General features: G+C 42.5%; 2 protein-coding genes across 2 annotated transcripts; both read left to right on the forward strand.

The window, feature by feature from the left end:
* The first annotated feature begins 363 nt into the window (after window positions 1–363).
* On the forward strand, window positions 364–1,128 carry LOC142639721 (uncharacterized). Its single transcript, XM_075813860.1, has one exon. It carries the CDS (start codon window positions 364–366, stop codon window positions 1,126–1,128), a length of 765 nt encoding a protein of 254 aa, XP_075669975.1.
* A 12,046-nt stretch (window positions 1,129–13,174) lies between these two features.
* On the forward strand, window positions 13,175–15,666 carry LOC142639722 (uncharacterized). Its single transcript, XM_075813861.1, has 5 exons — window positions 13,175–13,786; window positions 13,891–14,007; window positions 14,793–14,956; window positions 15,040–15,247; window positions 15,353–15,666. The coding sequence occupies exons 1-5, from the start codon at window positions 13,175–13,177 to the stop codon at window positions 15,521–15,523; spliced, it is 1,272 nt and encodes a 423-aa protein (XP_075669976.1). The 3' UTR covers window positions 15,524–15,666.
* Window positions 15,667–20,834: the final 5,168 nt, after the last annotated feature.

Consider the following 20,834-nt stretch of genomic DNA (forward strand, 5'->3'; position numbering starts at 1 on the left):
GGGCCGATGCAGGAGAAGGGACCAGGGAGAACGAAGAGAAAGGTCAGTAAGTGTGGGGAATCACCGTGAGGCAGGATCTCATCAATCCAAGTCTCGAGGCACCGCGACCGCTCGCGAGAGTATGCGGACTGTGAATCGACTTCCACCGACGCGGAGCGACCACGTAACGCGGCCATGGATACCATGAGCCGAGCATTGCGTCAAGCTGCCCGGTCTCCGTTCTCTAGAGATATCGAGAGCGCGCCTATGCCGAGCCGGTTCGCACGCCCATCGTTCAATTCCTACACTGAAAAGACAGACCCTGTGGAACATGTAAGTCACTATATTTAGATGATGTCCTTACACTCCCATAACGACGCATTGATGTGTAAGGTTTTCCTCTCGAGCCTTGGGCCCACTACTTTGAGGTGGTTTAACGGGTTGAAGAAGGGCTCGATCCATAGTTTTTCAGAACCGATCCAGGAGTTCGGAGTGCAATTCATGACTTGCAGCCGGGTGCCGCAGCCCGTGGACGCATTGCTATCAATGAAGATGGGGACTGGAGAGACCCTTCGCAACTACACCAGTCGGTACTGGGAATTGTACAACGAGATTGGCGGGGGAAACGAAAAGATCGCGGCGAGCATCTTTCGGATGGGCCTACCCAAAGAATCCGGGCTGAGAGAATCGTTGACCTTTAAGCCTCCCGAGGATATGAGGCAATTGATGAGGCGTATCGAAGAGTACAAACGCTTAGAAGATGATCGGCTACAGTCCAAAGGGAAGGAGCCGATAATCAGTTATCCTCGGAACAACGGCTTCAACCCTAGACAAAGGAAGGATTTGAGAATTCAAGAGCCCGGCCCGGCAGTTGGGGGAGTCAACGCGACGTTCCAGGAGCTCGTACACTGCATCATTGATAGGATAAAAAATGAGTCGTATTTTAAGCGGCCGAACAGGATGGCGGGAAACCCGTCAAGGAGAAACCAGAATTTGTATTGCTCTTATCACAGGGATAAAGGGCACACCACCGAGCAGTGTAGGGTGTTGAAAGATCACTTGGAACAGTTGGTGAAGGCAGGGCATTTGAAAGAGTTTCTGGTGGAGACTGGAAATCAGGAGATCGGACAGGCTGATCGGCTGCGTTGAAACCCTCTCCCACCCCCTTTGGGAGTGATAGAGGTCATCCACACCGCACCGAGGGCGATTAGAGCACCTACAGCAAAAGGGGTGTTGACCGTGGTGTCAGCGGAAGGAAGCGCGAGCGAACAACCCCCGGGTAAGAAGTCGAGGTACAATAGACAACCCATCACGTTCAACGACGACGACCTGGAAGGTACTGCTCAGCCCCACCACGATGCTTTGATAGTCACGGCCTGAATAAGGGGATTTATAGTGAAGAGAATAATGATAGATCAAGGGAGTAGCGCAGATGTAATGTACCCGGACCTATACAGGGGGCTCGGCCTGAAAAAGGGGGACTTGTCCAAGTATGATACACATTTAATGGGATTCTACGGCAATATTCGGAAAGCCATGGATACATGGCATGGGGGCTATGCCGTCCACCTTGCACGTAAAAGTTAAGTTCCGAACTGATGAAGGGACTACAGTAATAAGGGGTGATCAACAAGCGGCTAGACAGTGCTTGGTAGCCACGACAATCAAACAAATAGAAAAGAAGGAATCAGCCGAGAAGGCACCCCTATAGCAATTACGGTATCCCCAGGTGGAGGGGACCAATGCTGCCGAGGATTTGGTAAGCGTAAAGATCTTACTGGAAAGTGAAAGGAGTTTTCAGATAGGGGCAGGCTTGAATGATGGGGAAATGGTGCAGCTACTACTATTCCTCATACAAAACGTGGATGTGTTTGCATGAAATCCATATGAGGTGCCCGGTGTCGACCCCGAGTTCATAGTTCACAAGCTGAATGTGGATCCTCTGTGTCTTCCCAAGAAAAAGAGACCGAGAAGGTCTGCTAAGGAGCATGTGGAAGCCGTCAGACAGGAAGTGGGGAAGCTAAGAGAGGCAGGGGCCATAAAGGAAACATTCTTTCCTGAATGGCTCGCAAACATGGTGGTTGTGAAAAAGAAGAGTGGCAAGTGGAGAGTTTGTGTTGATTTTACCGATTTAAACTGAGCATGTCCGAAGGATTCGTTTCTGATGCCGAAAATCGACCAATTGGTGGATGCTATGTGCGGGCACCCGAGAATGAGTTTCCTCGATACTTTCCAGGGCTATCACCAGATTGCCCTAGCCGCCGAAGACTAGGAGAAGACAACATTCTTAATGCCCGATGCTAACTACCACTATACCATGATGCTGTTCGGTTTAAAGAATGCGGGTGCCACTTATCAACTAATGATGACGAGGATGTTTAAGGATAAGATTGGACGGACGATGAAATTATACATTGACGACATGGTGATAAAGAGCAAGCAAGAAGGACAGCACGTTGGCGACTTGAAAGAAGTGTTAGAGACACTCCGACGACACCGGCTGCGCCTCAACGCCGATAAGTGTGCATTCGGGGTTGGATCCGGTAGGTTCCTGGGTTATTTGATTACTGAATGGGGGATAGTAGTCAGCCCTGATCAAATTGAAGCCGTGAAACGTCTCAAACCGCCGGCCAATCCGGAAGAGGTTCAAAAGCTGACTGGTATGCTGGCTGCTCTCAACCAATTTATTTCCAAGTTCGCTAATCGGTGCCAGCCTTTTTACCAACTTCTGAAGAAGTGGAAGGGGTTCCAGTGGGATGAGGAGTGTGACAAGGCCTTCCAAGATCTAAAGGATTACCTTGGCCGAGCATCGACATTGTCAGCCTTAGAACCGGGCGAAGACTTGTACATGTACCTCTCAGTATCCGAGCAAGCAGCGAGTGCCGTACTACTGAGGGATAACAGTGCATAGCTCTCGGTTTATTACATCAGCAAGACGCTAGTCGACGCGGAGACCAGGTACTTACCACTGGAAAAACTAGTGCTAGCACTCGTGCACTCCACCCAAAAATTACCCCATTATTTTCAGGCCCACACAGTCCACGTCTTAACCGAGTACCCGCTCCAGTCATTGTTGAGGAGATCTGACTTTACGGGGGAGGATAGTCAAGTGGGAGACTCGGCTGGGCTCCTTCGACATCAGATACAAGCCGAGGAACTCAGTGAAGGGATAGGTACTTGCGGATTTTATTGCCGAGTTCTCGCCGAGAGGTACGGACATAACCTGCGTAGTAGAAATAAAGCCATGGAAGGTGTTTGTGGACGGAGCATCCAATGCGGCTGGAGCAGGGGCAGGGATCGTGGTTATCACCCCAGAAGATCTGAAGCTAGAACACTCATTCAAGTTAGGCTTCAGGGCTTCTAATAATGAGGCCGAATATGAGGCTCTGCTGGCAGGACTAAGGGTTGTCATGGATCTAGGGCAAATGAGGTGGAAGTATACTCGAACTCCCTCCTCGGAGTAAGTCAGGTCCAAGGGAACTTCGAGGCCAAGGATCCCCGGATGATAGAATATCTGCGGCTAGCAAAATAGATGATGGGTAACTTTGTGACAGTCAAGATCGAGCGGATAGCCCGGGGACGGAACCGGCACGCCGATTCTTTGGCAACTCTAGCATCATCAATAGTTGACGAGGTACCCCGGCTGATTAGGGTGGAGTTGGTGCCCGAGCCAAGTATTGCCACCAAGGCACTGATTCTATAGGTCACTAAAGCCGAGAAGTGCTGGATGGATCCAATCATCAACTTCCTTTCAGAAGATCGAGCCCCGGAAGATGAGAAAGAGGCAGCCAGAGTACGGCGAACCTCCGCTCGGTACTGGTTATCTGCCGATCGAAAGCTATATCGCAGATCATTCAAAAGGCCATACCTGCAGTGCCTTCACCCCAGCCAGGCTAAAGAACTGTTAGCCGAACTACACGAGGGAGTCTGCGGTAGCCACGTGGAGGGACGCTCGCTGGTGCACAGAGCAATGACCCAAGGTTTCTAGTGGCCGCAGATGAGGAAGGAAGCCACCGAGTATGCTTAGAGATGTGAACAATTTCAGGTTCACGCGCCGATGATCTACCAACCGGCCGGGAACTTGAACCCAGTTTGCAGCCCGTGGCCATTCGCCCGCTGGGGGCTGGATATAGTCGGGCCATTTCCCCGAGCAACGGGCAATCGAAGGTTCATGCTGGTGGCAGTAGACTACTTCACAAAGTGGGCAGAGGCTAAGGCACTGGCCAACATCCGAGACGTTGACGTTAAGAGATTCGTATGGAGGAACTTTATAACAAGGTTCGGCGTGCCAGAATCTTTAATATCGGACAATGGCCTGCAGTTCGACAGCTGGGATTTCCGGGAGTTCTGCAAGAGCTTTGGTATCCGGAACCGATACTCCACACCAGCCTACCTGCAGAGTAACAGCCAGGCAGAAGCGACAAACAAGGCTATTGTGAGCGGCCTAAAGAAAAGATTGGAGGGCGCCAAGGGTAGATGGGCCGAGGAGTTTCCGAGCGTCCTATGGGCATACCGAACCACTCCGAGGAGATCCACGGGAGAAACGCTGTTCTCTCTATCTTACGGGGCGGAGGCAGTCATCCCTGCTGAAGTAAACCTGTGTAGTGCCCGAGTTGCGGGATTCGCTTCTAACGAGAACGAGGAGTTGATGGCCAAGGAGCTGAACTTGCTGGAGGAACACCGAGATGTGGCCACCATTCGGCTGGTAGAGTATCAACAGAAGCTTGCCCGAAGGTACAATAGAGCTGTCAGAAGGAGGGAGTTTGCCGCGAGAGATCTGGTACTTCGAAAGGTAGTGGGGAATAAGCGAGAGATGAGCGTGGGAAAGCTAGCTCCGACCTGGGAGGGGCCCTACCGTGTGACTGCTATTGCCGGAGCAGGGGCATACTATCTAGAGGATTGGAGGAAAAACCGCTCCACCGGCCGTGGAATGTTCGCAATTTGAAAAAAATTTATCAGTGACCGGACATCCTCCAAAGATATAAACCTGATGTAATTTGGCATTACTGCATGTTTAATACGAAGACATTGATTCAGCTATCCATCTTTTCTTATTTCAAGTTATTATTGCCAGGCAAGAATTATAAAGAGAATCACGAGGGTAAAGGCAACTCATTCATGGCAAGGAAAGAAACTTGCCCTCGGTTCGAACCCTATCACCGAGCAGGTGAAAACCTTACACTATTTTTATCTAAGGACAGAAACCTGCCCTCGGTTCGAACCCTATCACCGAGCAGGTGACAACCTTACGCTATTTTTATCTAAGGACAGAAACCTGCCCTCGGTTCGAACCCTATCACCGAACAGGTGAAAATCTTACGCCATTTTTATCTAAGGACAGAAACCTGCCCTCGGTTCAAGCCTTATCACCGAGCAAGTGAAAACCTTACGCTATTTTATCTAAGGACAGAAACCTGCCCTCGATTCGATTCCTATCAGCGAGAAGGTGAAAACCTTAGGCTATTTTATCTAAGGACAGAAACCTACCCTCGGTTCGATTCCTATCACCGAGCAGGTGAAAACCTTACGCCAATCTCGAGTAGGTGCAAGGACCCGTTCTCGGCATGGCCAGCGACGCCGAGCGTCCAGTGACATAAGCCACTACGGCTTGAAGTCAAAGGGGCTACTCCTGGCCCCCATAAGCAAGAAAGTAAGGTATGATGGCATTTACCAACGACATTAACATTAAGAGAATAATTGTGTACAGGATCAGCAATTATCAAGCAAGCGACAGGGAAGCACAAACGGCATTAATTGAAACAACGATATTTAAATGACATTAATTATAACTGTCTGGCAGACAGGGAAATTGTTCCATCACCACATCCCGACCATTTAAGCTCTTCAAACGTCAAAGAAAAAATAATAACAAAAAAATAAAAAAAAAAGAGAGACAAAGAGAGGCTGGATTATCAAACGGCAGGGTCGGCTGGTGTGGGCGGAGGAACAGGCTGCGCAGTTCCGCTCACAGTTGTCGGTGGGACCTGGTCTGGTGCAGCTTCGGCCCCAGCGCGGATGTTGCTTGTAACCTCCGGGTCAGCTACCTCCATATGAGCGTTAATGTCTCGCACGAGGTCGATCATACTCAGAGTCTCCTCCTCATCTGATGCCTCGGTCCGACTCTGAATGGCAGGGGGAGGAGTGGCTGGGTAAGGGATCTGCTCGAGGTTCCACATCGGAGAGTCCGCGGCCACCCCTATTGCCTGAAGGGCAGCTAGCCATCCCTCCCCGAAGCCATGGTGCCGAGCTTGGTGAATGATCAGCTCCACGGAGTTTTCGGCATCCGAGAAGCCGACATTGTACCACTTTTCCTCGCAGGCTTCGAGGGACTCCTTTAGGCTGGCGATTTCATTAGCTTGGGCTAGACTCAAGCAGTCCACCGTCGCTAACTTGAGCTCGGTCTCCCCTAGCTTCGCCTCCAAGAAGGTCAGCTTTCCCTCGGTGGCCTGCCGGGCGTTCTCGGCATCTACCGCTTTCCTCTCCAACGCCGCGGCAGCCTCCCCTTTTTCCCTAGTCGTGGCCTCAGCAACAGCCTTCAACGCCTTTTCCCCCTTTAGGGCCTCGGCCCTATCCTTCAATCGCCCGGTCACGATGCTGGTCATCTACGTGGCCTGGAGATAGGATAGTAGCCAAATGATGAAGTTAACAAAGGAAAAGAGAAGACCACTCAGTACAATGCACATAGTCAAGGGGAATAAAGCGTAACCGTGATGGAATGCCATTGTAGTCGCGTAGCAAGTGTCTCGTCATTACCCTACGCATAGTAATGGACATCCTCGGGCAGCATGAGGCCCTGTGCCAAACTTTGGGCCACTCGCCCCTTTGCACCCCTGTCCCATAGCCGGACGCTGGCGGTTTCCGGCAAGCACTTGTCACCTAACCGAAAGGTGTGCTGCCAACCGACTACCGGCCGGGAAGAGGATGCCACGTTGGTTCTGACCTGAACCGCGGGGGGTGTGACCACCAGCCCCTCTGGAAGCCTAGAACCACCCGCTGCACCGGGAGGGGTCTTCGGCAAAGCGTCACCCGGGACAGGAGGGTTCTTCTCGGCAACCCTTTTTCTCTTCCTATTTTCGCCCCTGGGAGGAGTTTGACTCGTTCCTTTCGGGGACTGAGTTTGAGCCGCAGGACCGGCGCCGGAAATGAACTGAGAAAGGGTCATCTCCCTATGCTTCACCATTCTCTCCGCTTGGGTGGCAGCTGGTTCCTCAGCTACAGGGGCAGCGTCCTCTGGCTGTCCGATCGCTTCGTGCCTCCGTTGACTTTGAGACACGCGCTCGGCAGAACTGTCCCTCACCGGCGCGATGTCGTCTGCAGTGGTATAGCGCGGGCCACTTTCTCGAGCCTCGCTTATGGTGAGCCCAGGGGGAAGGAATGTCTTGTACCACATGTCGATGTACGACAGGAGCGAGCTGTCTACCAAAAGCGCCTGGCCAAAGTTTTGCCAAATGGTGTACACAGGGTTGATGCCGAGGATCAAATGAGACACCCTATGCTGCCCGTCGTCGTGCACGAAGATCTCCGACCTAAGAACGAAGTTGAGGTCTCGTGCGTGTATAAATCGATTGTCTGGAAAGAACCTTCTGGATTCTGCAACAAGTCTGGGAACAAACCGATCAGCTATAAAATAAAAAAATATAAAAGATGTAAGAAAAAATCAAATGGGGATTGTCGGTACCAACCAACTTCACGTGGTGAGAGCGGGCAAAGAAGCTCACTGGCATGCTAGTTACCACGCACCCGAACGAACTCTCCGGCTGAGTTCCTATTAGAGTCGGGTAGGCAGGATATAAGCCGGACTCGTGTATCTCTAATTTTCAAGTAATAACCACGGGCGAAGTTGCCGCACAGTTTATACATGAAATTTATGTCGTGCTGGTTCAACTACAGCCCGAACATGTGGTTTAACCGGATGACACAGCTAACAACCCTATAAAAGTTGGGGGGAAACTGGTCGGGGCACAGGCCGTAAAACCCTAGGGCACCTATTACGAGAGGGTCTACAGGGAACCTAACCCCACCCTCGAGTATCGACATCAGTGGAAAGAACGCTGCGTTCGAGTTAGCAGCCTCTGAAGTTTGAGGTCGCCCACATTGCAATACGCAACGTCAACATCCCCTGGGACGCCAAAGGTCTCTCTAAAACTAGCCAAGGTAGCCCCAGGGGTAAGTAAGTGAGAAAACCCCATTCCTAGAGTATGAAATGGAAGAGAATCGAAAAGGAAAGAGAGGTAGAAAGAACTTACTTGGGGCTCTAGGGAGTGGAGAACTGAGGAGGTTTTTACGCAGGAGAAGAATGCTCGGCAAAGGAGGGGTTGGGAGCGAGAGAAATACGAAAAGTGAAAACGGAGTCCAGAATGGGCTATTTATAGGACCTTGAAGCGTTTAATGAGGCCAAGGGTGGGAAAAATAAACCCTCCCAAATCCCTTTCTTGGATAACCCCCCACACACGTGGGCACGGTTCACGAACCGTCGGGCGGTTCACCAACTACCAAATATTAATTACTGACGTGACAACTTGATACAGCGCCATTTTTAAGAAATCTGCTAAGACGATCGCCCTGGCCGTGTGCCGAGAGTATACATCCGTGGGAAGCCATCACTACGACTTACTCGGGATCCTTGATTCATCGCCTGAAGTAGAGCATGAATCAAGGGGGGGCTATTGTACGGGCCTCACCCTCCGTTAAGCCCAATCGCCCTAAGGCCCATGAAGACTAACTCTTATAAGAGCCCCGCACTGATCACACATGGTAACGCACGTGCCGTCCAAGAGTTTTGAGCTCGGAGTGCTCAAAGCAGCCTGTGACATGCCCCTGCCGAGCACATAACTTACATGCGGGGTTAGTCCCAACGCCACTATCATTATCTCCTTCCCGCCACCAAACATCCACTTGGATGAAACGGTATTGGACCTCTCTTCCATTGCCTAGGGAACGCCCCTGCCGAGCATCAAACCCAGCAATAGAGCTAGTTCCAATGCCACTCTCATTTCCTCTCACTCCCAACTAAACTCCCACTTATGGATAATAGTATTGGACCCCTCCTTCCACCCACCAGGGGAATAATCATGACCGTTCTACTAAGTTTGGCTATAAATAGGCAGGGAAGATTCAGTTGATGGGGTTGGCAATTTCAGAGGGAAAAGACTAGAGAAAGTAATATCCATCCTCCCCAACGAAGAAAGGGGAGAGTTAGTGAGAAAAGAGGGGAGACTCAGGAAACGGGGCAGCCGAGCATAATGTCATCCGTGGTAGGAAATCCAAAAACCCACTATACAAATAGATTGTGAGCCCAAACTCCTTCCAGGCTCAGCAGCCTTATTTTGGGACGCACAAGAATCATTTCCAAACCCCATTGTTGAGAATCTAAAGCAAAAATTGGAAAGACCCAAGTTGATCATGACTTCCAACCAAGAACTTTCTTAGCTCTGCTTGCATCTCCCTTAAGGTTATCAACCTCAATAGGCCTAAAATACCTCTTGTCAATCACAACATGATCTTTCCAATTCAAACCCACACCACATACCCAAACGCAACCTGCAAGAACTCCTCCACAGTGTGAGAATCTTCCGTGGCAATCTTTGGTTTTTAGTGGCAGGGGAATGACGTCGTTCCCCTTAGTTGTTTTTTTTTTTCCTTTTCTAATTAATGTATTTTAGTGAAATTAAGAAGAAAAAAAAACACAAAAACGGCGTCATTTTGGTGTAGTTAACGGGATGACTTAACTGAAAAGGTAACAGATGACTGAATTGGTAAAATGTGAAACTTAAATGACTGAAATGACAAAACTGAAATTTAGAAGATTGAAATGACAAAGGTTGAAATTTAGAAAGTCAATTTTGAATTTTAGCCTTCAATCTATAATTGCAAAAGAGAAGTAAAAAAAAAAAAAAAAAAAAAAAAAAAAAAAAAAAAAAAAAAAAAACACGAAAGTGTCATAGAGAATCTTATTGATAGATGCCCTAGATCCCTTTATATATTGTCTCCAAGAAAATCTTTTTGCACCTTACGTGACAAAAGAGGTATTGTCATCATGGAGGCTCTTGCGCGTGTCCTCCTCAACGATTCTGGTGGGCTCTATTTCCTGAAGTCAAGACTTTTGTATTGCTAAGGCGGGTCCCTTTGGTAAAGGTAGAGATAGGTTTGCTCAATTTTGTATTGTATGTATGAATGAATGACTTCAATCATCTCCACCACCGCTCAACTTGGTTTCAACTATCAATATACAGCTTTCTACTTCAAGGCAATTGGCAATGTATAGTATTATATTAAGAAATTAAAAATTTGTGATTCCACCAACATTCGGTGGCCTAATTGGTGAGAAACTGGACCAACAAGTCTTAGGATTTGGGTTCGAACCTCAACAATTAGTTGTATATTAGTGCTCTTTATATCTTATTTTCATCCCAAACAGTTGATCTAGCTTAACCGACTAGGAGTAGGGAGGCCACATTGGTCGCCCTCATTTTTTGTTTACCAAAAAAAAAAAAATTGTGATTCCATTAATATAATTAATTCATATAATAAGAAATTAAAATTTAAAATTACTTCACCCTGATTGGTCCAATGGAAACCTCATTAGATCCATAAAGTTTTGGATTCAAAACATTCGCTTAACATTTCGAGGCTATTTTAAAGGATTCTTGTATTTAATTCTAGAATATGTGAGATGAGAGAACTACACATACCCAAAAATAACAATCAAGTGCTTAAACAACTCTAAACATTTGCATTAGCAATATATATATATATATAATAAATTCATTTTATGATTTAGATTTACAATTTATAGATGTTTAAGCTAAATTCATGATTTGTTAAATCTAATATTATTATTAATATTAGCATGTATTATCAAGTGTATATTATACTCAAAATTAACCTATTTTTTTAGGAACGGCTCAAAATTTATAATTGGAGGCATTATGCTCTTCACAACGTATTACCAAGTTTCAAGTCTAATCCAATCCAAAACAAATACCATGACTACCTAAATGATTTGGGTGCTTAAGGCTTAAGCCATTACCAATCCTCTTCTTTATTTCTTCACTTCTCAAATTAGTTTTTTTTTTTTTTTTTAAGTCCTTCTCTAATTATCCAAAAACACAAAACAAACACACACACCTACAAACAAACAATAAACCTAGACATTTGCCACATAAAGCAGAATATATTATGGGCATGACACATTTCAACATGGCAATATTGGACCCAAACTTAGTAACCCAACCCGAAGGAAAATACCTGACCTAAAACCGAGATTTTTGACCAAAAGATAAAAATGGGTTGACTCATGACTAGTCCTATTTTTTCCTAAGTCATATTAGGTTAACCCATCTAACCTATGATCCAACCTATTTTTTAAACAATTTTTTTTTTTTAAAAATCATACCATATAAACTAGCAAATCACTCCAAATGCTAAACCATGTAAAGGTGACATGGTGTCAATCATTCTCAGGTAATGAATACGTTAAATCAAATAGCATAAACCAAAAGGTTTTCTTTCTAATTTGACCATAGGGCAACAAGATTCAAAGAAATTGAGCTTACTAAATAATTTTTATGATCATCAAAATAGCTTAGATTGGAATAGTATCTCTAAATCCTTTGGTGTGATAAAAGACTTAGAGCATTGGTTTAAACCCCAAATTTTTACAATTAAACTCACAAAATCCTTATCATTATCAGTCTCATTTGTTGCAAGTAAACCAACATCTTTTTCATTATTTCCAAGTGAAACAAAGTTTTTTTCTAAAAGAGCAAGAGTCAAAGGAATGAGCTATTATCGTATGAGAATACAACTTGAGTGATGGACACTTATTGTTCTTTCTTTTATTTTTATATACATATATATATATATATATATTGATTTTTTTAATGTAAGAAATTTTAAAAAAAACCAAAACTATATCATTTTTGAGTACTTAACGGCAAATCACATAATTTTTCATGGTGATAATATCATTAGTGAATTTTGAATTATATAAACTTAAGAATATATCTATTATATAACTTTTATTTTTAAATATTTTGTTATTTTATAATTTTAATGTTTTTTTTATTCATTTATTAATATTTTGCATGTGAAAAAAATACGAATTGACGTGTAATCTGACCAACCTAACTTGCTTACAACAACCCTTTTAGGATGCCTAAACACGTTTTTGATCTGAATCCTATTAACCCGACCCCCCCCAACTGTTTGCCATCTAGTGACTAGACACATTGTTGAGGCATGGATTGGAGGGTCATTCTAAACTATTAAGGGGCAATATGGTAGTGAATAATACACTATTAATCAAGCGTTGTATTTGTTTGTGTTTGTTGGACACTTACTGGGCCCTACAATTGGATCCTACTAGTAGTGCAAGGCCAGCTAGCGATTTCTCCCAAAATCAAACAACACACACAGATATGGTAAGGTGACATTGCTATCCAGTCAGTTTCTTAACTCTTTATTTTTTTCGAAAAGGAAGTTTCTTAACTCTTTTTAGAACTCGAAGTAACATAATTTAGAGAGAGAATATAGACGGTGTGGGTTGGCAATAAAGTCTTATAATACACACATGAGAGAGAGAGTTCATGAGAGTCGGTCTAGGAAGGGAATGAGGAGTGGAGCGAGGATTTGGGCGAGAAATGAGTGAGAAAATAATATTCGCAGGGCTTTAGATTTGCATGGTTTGAATTTTGAAAAAATATAGGCTTCTTTTTTTCATTTTTGTTTTGACATGTGATATATTTATATATCTCATCTGTCTCTCAGACAAGCAACTGGGTTTGAGAAAAATCAGATACCTCTCAGATACTTTCTCTCTTCTCTATACACTCCTTTGCTTTCTCTCTCCAATCTATGCCGAAAACTTGGCAAAGCTTTTGGGCTTGTTCCTCAAATTCCACAATCTAAGAGATTTGTGCAATCTTTGCCAGCTTTGGTTCTTCAAATTGCTTTAGATTTGCACTCCAGAATTGATTTCAAAATGATGGGTTCTTGAAAGTCGATGATTTATTTCTATCTCTAAATCTTTTTATTATTTCTTGTCAAGGAAGAGAACTATAGTGGCTCAAGAAAGTATAACAATTAGCAACAGAAGCATGAAAAACAGAAACTTGGCTGTCTCTCCGTTTCTTGGTATCAGGTTTTGTTCCAGGCTTTCTTGAAATTTATGAACTTTAGATGGAAAAGAACAAATATGGATCAAGTGGACAAAAACCAAAAGTATAGCAATAGCAGTAGTGGTGGCGGTGGCGGTGGTGATGATGGTGGTAGTGGTAGTGGTAGTGGTGGCATTGTAATGGGAGGTTTTGCTAGATCTTCCAAAAGGCCAAAGCAAAAGAAAGTCCCACAAAGAGGACTTGGTGTGGCACAGCTTGAAAAGATCAGGCTAGAAGAACAACAAAAGAAAGCCCCAGCTGCAATTTTGTCACCACCACCACCTCCACCACCACCTTCAGTATCAGCAACCAATTCTTCCATTCTATCTTTGCCAATTCCAGATTACCATCATTCAAATCCATCTTCCTCTTCTATCCCATTCTCTTCTCTTTCCCAAACCGATCTTTCTTTGCCAAATTTGATAATTAGGCCAACTCAAAACATTGGTGTTAAAAATTCAAGCACTCCACCGTTGCCTAAATTGTGGAACTCTTATGACTATAATCTTGAGAAGGAGACTTCTGGGGTGGATCCAGGATTGGCTTTTCAGTGGAATTTGAATTTGCCTTATGAATCCGACAACCCTATTTGGCCTCCACCTGGTTTCATGCCAAGAACACAACAATATCAGCATCCTTCTCATTCAATGGTAAAACTTTTTGCCTCGTACGTGTTGTTTTTAATTTCAATTTGGTTTTGCAATATTTTTTATTTTTGGACTGATGAGGAATTTTGGTTCATGGAACTTTGTAGGCGAACGTCTCATCAGGGACTTCTTCATCATCATCTGTAATTAATTTTCAGATGGAGCCCCCTTCAAACCAAAGTTACTATGGCAACTATACACCTATGTGGCCGGAGGAAGAGAAGGCACGTAAATGCAATCCTGCCTATTTTAGTGCTCTTTTAAGTTTTTTCAACATGGAGTGATGATTTTCGTGATATTTTTTTATGTTTTTTTTTTTTCAATTTTTTTTTACAAAGAATTTATTAAAATATTAGTTTCAAATAGATGTTTGTTATAGGGAATTTTCTAGAAGTTTATTCTGTTAATTTGTATAATCACATCTGAAACGGATATTCATTTTCTTATTTTAGGTAAATATTTAATTTTGGAATTTGAAAATTCATACACTCCCACTTTTTATGGGGTTGAGGGAGGCGATTGGGGAGTAACTCTTAGGTACTTCCGGAGCACGGAGAATGGTGCTCCCTCCTCTTACATTTATTGTGAGGTCCGCTCATTAAATTCATGCTGGGGTCCACCATGAATGTGAGAGGAGGGAGCACTATTTCACTATACTCCAGGACTACCTAAGAATTTTCCGACGATTGGGTATGATTTTACATTAAGGGAAAATCTTAAAGGTAATACAACCTAATATGATAATGAATGTGATTAGTGGGTTTCAATAATATCATATATATATATATATATATATATATATATTTGAATTATCTTTTTATGATTACATATTACATGTTAGTTTGTAAGCTAATAGAAAATGTTTTTTTTTTTTTTTTTTTTGGTTGAGAATCTAGTAGTAAAAATCGTAATACTTACAGCATTACTATTTTTTTGGGCTTACAATTAAGATAATCTAAAATAAAATGTGGGTTTGTATCTTATGGACTAGTTGTTTGAATGTGTACAGATGGTTGGCATGAAGAGGCCATATCCCTTCTCTCTAGACAATCCACCAGGCCCGTCTTTCAACTACAAATTTCCAACCCCTGTTGCTCCTATAAGATCAGATGAATCAGCTTCACGTGGAAATGGAGGCACATTTAATTTCGATGCCGGAGACACAATTTTTAGGTTAGTTAAATTTTAATCTATGGTCCTTACATATAATGTTACCTGTTATCTGTTCTCATAGTGTGTTCTTGCACCGTATTCAGAGAAGGCCCTTCCTGCTCAACTTCCAACTACAAGCTGAATAATCCAAAGCAAAGTTTCAAAGAAAATGAGGCTGTCTATGGAGATTTTCTCAAACTAGCTCCTCCTACAACCACTTCAACATGTCCAAGCTCAAAGTTCAAGCACCCTTCGGCTTGTCTAGCCTCTTATAACCACAAATTCCCTGATTTTGAATCATTACCTTATCAAGTAAGATTGAACAACAAAAACCCATATCCCATTTCACTAATTTCATGTTTCATTTATATTTGATTTGTACTTAATTACTTGCTATTTGCTATTAATTTGTTGAAGGGAAGTATACAAGACCCAATTGTCCAGGCAGGACTAAGTCAGTTGAATCAACAACAGCCTTTTTATAGCTTCTTCCCACCAGCAAAGGTGCAGACTGACCAAGCAACAACAACTATGAACAATTGTAATGGTGAAGTAGGAGAAAGTGTAGATCTCAATTTGAAGTTATAAGACAGCCCATTTTTCTCTTCCATATCTTCTAGTTTGTTTTTCAGGCTAGTTATTACTCTCTTATTAAGAGACGATACAAGAAACGTCTTCTCTTTTTTGTATTTCTTTTGAATATTACAATTAATAGGGTACATATATAATATATCTAAATTTGCATATGTAAGCTTGAGTATTAAGGAAACCCCGAATCTTGGCCATGTGAGGGTAAGAGCAGAGAAAGATAGGGAGATTTTGTTTGAATGTGTCGTACTTTGATGACCATGGTTTGGTGGTTGTGCTATGAGGGTTTTGTGGTTCTGTTTCTAAGTTTCTATACTTTAGTTGCTTGGTTGGTGCATTACATTTACAGGATGAGTCAGACATTGGATTGGTAACAAACTTTTGCATGTGGATTGTTGGAACTCTGATTTTGCTTTGTCTTGTCCTCGTTTGGTGGGCTCCCCATTTCTATACTTCATTATGGTTGCAAATGAGTGACGACGTCGACATGAAGGGTCCACGTAAGTTGAGACAAAGAGACCGAGACCGAGACCATGTGGATTTATTTAAGAACAAACTTTAGAAAATCAAATCTATAAAAACTTGTTTGAAAGAATGATCTCTAAAATCAATTTTGGCTAAATTACCTATTTGGTGTTGTGTAAGTTTGGTCCATTACCTTTTAAATGTGTCATTTTTTTTTCATAACTTTTAATATTGTGTCAAAATAGTTGATGATACAGAAAAATCAGTAGGTTGAAATATTTTGGGCTACGATAATGGTTGTAAATCCTGAAAAGAAAAAAGAACTGTCAAAGGTGATCAGTGTAACCCGGCCAAGGACCCTCTGACGATTAAAGTCAGTTTTCTCTCTAGGATAGAAGAATGGAAAATAACAAATGGTTAGAACTTCCCTTGGGTGAATGAGATTTGTTCATTTTATAAAGAGTTAGTAGTGAGTCTACTTGTTTGGATCCACTATCATCATGGATGATATGGGCGGTTAACGGAGAAAATGGGGTATATGGAGCGAAGTCTGAGGAGTCCCTTCCACGTAGTAAGAGCAATGTGTCGTGGTATGATTATGTGAAACTTTTGGAGAATTCTTCGTAGGATTTATCAAGTATAATTCAGTCGTCTATGAATATACATATACTCGTCCATATATCTAATCGTCCATGAAGGAATTCCAGATTGGATCATTTCGTTGTTAAAGGATGATCGGTGTTCACTCATTCTGTCATTCTTAGATTGCTTTCTTTGGACGTGGTCTGGTCATGGACGACATCCAAGGATGGGTTAACCTTAATTGATACCCATCAGTTGCTCCCTTATCCTTGTGTTGTCTGTCATTGTTGCTTTGATTTGTGGTGATTTGATTTTGATTTGATGATTTTCTTTAGACCTTGCCCTTAATGTTGACACGTGGTGCCATCTTGAGGTTCATTCATAATGTTGTTTCCTTCTTCGAGGGAAGTGCCACGTGACTCCCTTCGGTTGCTTGCGTCATTTCAATGACTGGGATTATTGCCTATAAATTGTGGAATTCCTTTCTTACCCTCTCACATTTCCTATATTTTCTCCTCTAACCTTTGTCGTCCAGTGCCTCGTTTAGGAGTTTCCGTCTTTAGTCATCCTCGTTTAGAGCCAGGTACCATCTTTTTCTCATCTTTAGGTTTTTCTTCAGTTTTTCAAAATGTATCATAGTGTCTTCATCTAGCAATAGTGATGATAGGGAGATAGACAAGTACCATGATAGTAGCCTTAGTGGTAGTAGCACTAATAGTAGTAGTAACAGTAGTAGTGGGGGAAACACCACGGACGAGCAATACACGTCTGGGGTTCCTGGAGTTCCTTTAGATGTTTTCCAAGAAGAGATGAGGACGAGGATGGCTTCTGGGTCACTTGCTGGTACATCCATTAGTGCCCCCTTGTCTACTTCTTCAAGTGAAGAGGAGACTCTATATAGCTGTGCAGTAGGCATTCCTTCTAAAACTAATGAGAAAAATCTTACTTCCCTTAGAAGTTGGTACTAGATCCCTAACGACCTTAACCCTTGATTGGCCGTTTGTGGTGAATGGTGTAGTCATCCTCGTTTTGGGGTAGGTATCTATGAGGCTTACCTTCTAGGAGGACTTAGATTGCCTCTTGATGCTTTTGCCAGAGAAATACTCTATAGGTTAGGTTTATGAATTAACCAACTTAATCCCAATGCATGGAGGCTTATCGTCTCTATGCAAGTTTTGTGGAGGGAAGTATTTGATGGGAACCATCCTCTCACTGTGGACGAGTTCCTATACTGTTACAAGTCCTTTGAAATTAGTCAATCCTTAGGTTTTTATCAATTCTTAGCTAGGGGTTCAAACTATAGATCGGTGAAGTCCCTCCCGACGTCTGATAGGAAGTGGAAGATAGAGTTCTTCTTCGTCTCTGGATTTTAGGCAGGAAACCCTGTTGAGGTAGGCAGGGATCCATTTCTTCCCTATACTGGTGAGATAGGGAATCTTCGTCCAGAGGATATAAGGTATGTCCCTTTTTCACTACTTATTTTATTTCTTGTACTCATCTAACCTTTTCTTTTTCTTTTTTTAACAGTTGTAAGACGACCTTCCCTTATTAGGCTTTACCTTGAGCGTATCCAACAAGCTCGTTTGTTTATTGACAAAGCTTTCCACTCTTTGGTCACCTTGCGCCATCTTGCCACTTGGAATCTAGGGCTTGCACCAACTGAGGAAGCGCTAGCCCACGAGCTTACTACGTGTAGATGTGAGTTTTTTGCTTAGCATCTTTATTACTTGTTTCATTCAAACTCTAACATTTTTCTTCTTTGTAGGAATGACAACCATGAAAAAAAAAATAAGGGGAAGGGTTTGGCAGATGAGGAAACTATGCAAGAAGGGACTCATTCTCAACCTCGTCTAGCAGTGGGGGATAAAAGGAAGACTCTGCCAAAGACGATTGACATGGGGAGTCTTCCAAGTCCTTGAGGCCATAACAAGGCGAAGCATAGGTCTTCCAAATGTGGGGTTGTCAAACCTGGTTTGGTTGTCCCTTCTACTCCTACTAAGAGCCATCTGTATAGATCTTTGACTTAGACTCGTCTAATCCTCCTGAAACTACCCTGTCCAAACCTCCCAAAAGTGATCCTACGAGTCTTCTTAAGAATGAAGATCTTGCCTAGGAAAGATTCCAACAAGCTGTGATGAAGAGGATGTTGCTGTGTGCTATGACATGTTTGTGAAGGAATTTGATCATTCCATAGTTCATGATCTCTTCAAGGTATTTTCTTTGTCTTGAATCATCCATAAATTGATATATTCATCCACTTATCTTACATCCAATTCTTTTTATACAGGTAATGTTAAAGTTTATGGCAGCGTCCAAACAAGCTTACGGGTTGGATCACACCAGGGTTAGGCTTGTGGTAAAAATGCGTGATATGGAGAAGGAGTCAAGCCACAAGATGGGGGAAAGGATGAAGCTTGAGGCTGAGGTGGAGGAGTTGAAGAATTTGGTAGAAGAATTAAGGACGGACATAGTGGAAAAGGAAACCTGTTTGGACCATCTGCAGAAGCAAAACGAAGAGCTCGGATCGTTCTCGAGTCAAGCCAAAGAAAAAGTGATCAGGGAATTCAAGTCATCCAAAGCGTTCACTGATCTTTTGGACGCGAACTAGGAAGCGGGCTTCAAAGATTTTCGTATGGACGCTCTTGAGTAGTTCCTTGAGATGAACTTTAATTCCATCAAACTTCATACTGCAGCTGAGAGTTCCCTACTTTAGACAAGTTCAGAAGATTTGAATGTTGAAGACAATGCTTCCACTCCTTTTCCTACTAAAGACGACTCTAAGTTTGGTGGCGATGCCCCCAGTGGTTTATCCCCTTGAAATGATTTTTATTTTATCTATTTCCTTGTTTGTTGTTTTGCTTTTGTTTTTTTTTTTTAGAAAGGGTTTGTTGTTTTGGACCACTTTAAGTTTATCTAAGTACATTTGGCTCGTCCATGTTTAAAGATGAGTCTTGATACAATTGCCTTTTTTAGGCTTAACTCTCTTAAGGGTTTTTGGACGATAGTCATTCACCCTTTTTATTTATGAATGCATTTTTATCCATATTGTTATTGCCAAATTTAGTTCCAAGTGTTTTTCGTCCATGTTTAGGACTTCATTTTGGAATATATGTATATTTTCATCGTCCTTAGACTTATTCTTGGAACTTTGCTTGGTTATTCTTTTTATCCATAGCTTGGATTATCTAGTAGGTTGGACGTGTTGCCCATGAAAAGTGTCGCATGCATGCTTTTCTTCATCCTTAATTTTTTGGACGAGTGTATTGGGAGGTTTATTCCTTCCCTTTGTACTTATCATTATTGCCTTAGGTTTTATGGCAATTTGCCTTTTCCTCATCTAAGGATGGCTCATGACAGTACATCTTCGCGTCTAGAGATTTTAATTGCCTTTAATTTAATATGGATGTTAATTTCACAATACACTAAAATTAGAGAACTCAAGCTACTTTATATATAATAACTGTACATAACATCGTCCATAAACATCATAGAACTTAGTACGTAGCAATCCAAAGACATCGTCCATGCTAGTTGTGAGAGACCTCGCCTGAAGCGATGCCCCTTAAATAAGAGAGAGAGATTTTTGTGGTGTGCTTTTTAAGGCACCTCTCTTTTTGGGTAAGTGGTGTGGAGTCGCCACTTATTTTTTTTATGTTCAAAAAATAAGAAAAACTAATTAAAAATACAATACATGACTAAATTGCTTTGTTTCATTGATTGAATAAAAAATACAAATTTGAAAATTTGAATTTTACATGGCTATGGGTTCTAGTTACAATCTACCAAATATACATGCCTTTTTGTTCTAGTTACAATCTACCCAAAACAGAAACAAAGATAAAGCTAGATCAACTTAACCAAAAATCTTAATTTGGAGGCTAGGTTACGGAATAGGAAGGCGTTAGGTACCCATTTCGCCCGGACAGAATTTGGTCTTCTAGACTCTTGTGACCAATGTACCATTCTATGCATGTCATAAATGATATGTTGAACATGTGAAATAAACTAAACCACACAAAACCATTTATGAATGTATCCTCTTTTTGTTTTAAAAAAATCAGGTTTGTTTTAAGGATTAGAAAAAATTGATTTTGAAAAATGAGATCTATTTTTATATATGTAAAAAGAATGGGATTTGAAGAGAAAATTCATATTTGTTTTTTTTTGTATATGTAAAAAGAAGGTTTTTTGAAGAGAAAATTCAGATTTGTTTTTTTTTGTATATGTATAAAGAAGGTTTTTTGAAGAGAAATTTCAGATATTT

This window comes from Castanea sativa, chromosome 6, assembly GCF_040712315.1.
Source record: "Castanea sativa cultivar Marrone di Chiusa Pesio chromosome 6, ASM4071231v1".
Taxonomy (NCBI): Eukaryota; Viridiplantae; Streptophyta; class Magnoliopsida; order Fagales; family Fagaceae; genus Castanea; species Castanea sativa.

What these genes read in the sequence shown, in the direction of transcription:
- LOC142639721 (XM_075813860.1), top strand. Translation starts at nt 364, where the DNA reads ATGTGTAAGGTTTTCCTCTCGAGCCTTGGGCCCACTACTTTGAGGTGG.
- LOC142639722 (XM_075813861.1), top strand. Translation starts at nt 13,175, where the DNA reads ATGGATCAAGTGGACAAAAACCAAAAGTATAGCAATAGCAGTAGTGGT. An exon ending in AGCATCCTTCTCATTCAATG is followed by an intron (nt 13,787 to 13,890) that starts GTAAAACTTTTT and finishes GGAACTTTGTAG; the next exon opens with GCGAACGTCTCATCAGGGAC. An exon ending in GCCGGAGACACAATTTTTAG is followed by an intron (nt 14,957 to 15,039) that starts GTTAGTTAAATT and finishes CACCGTATTCAG; the next exon opens with AGAAGGCCCTTCCTGCTCAA.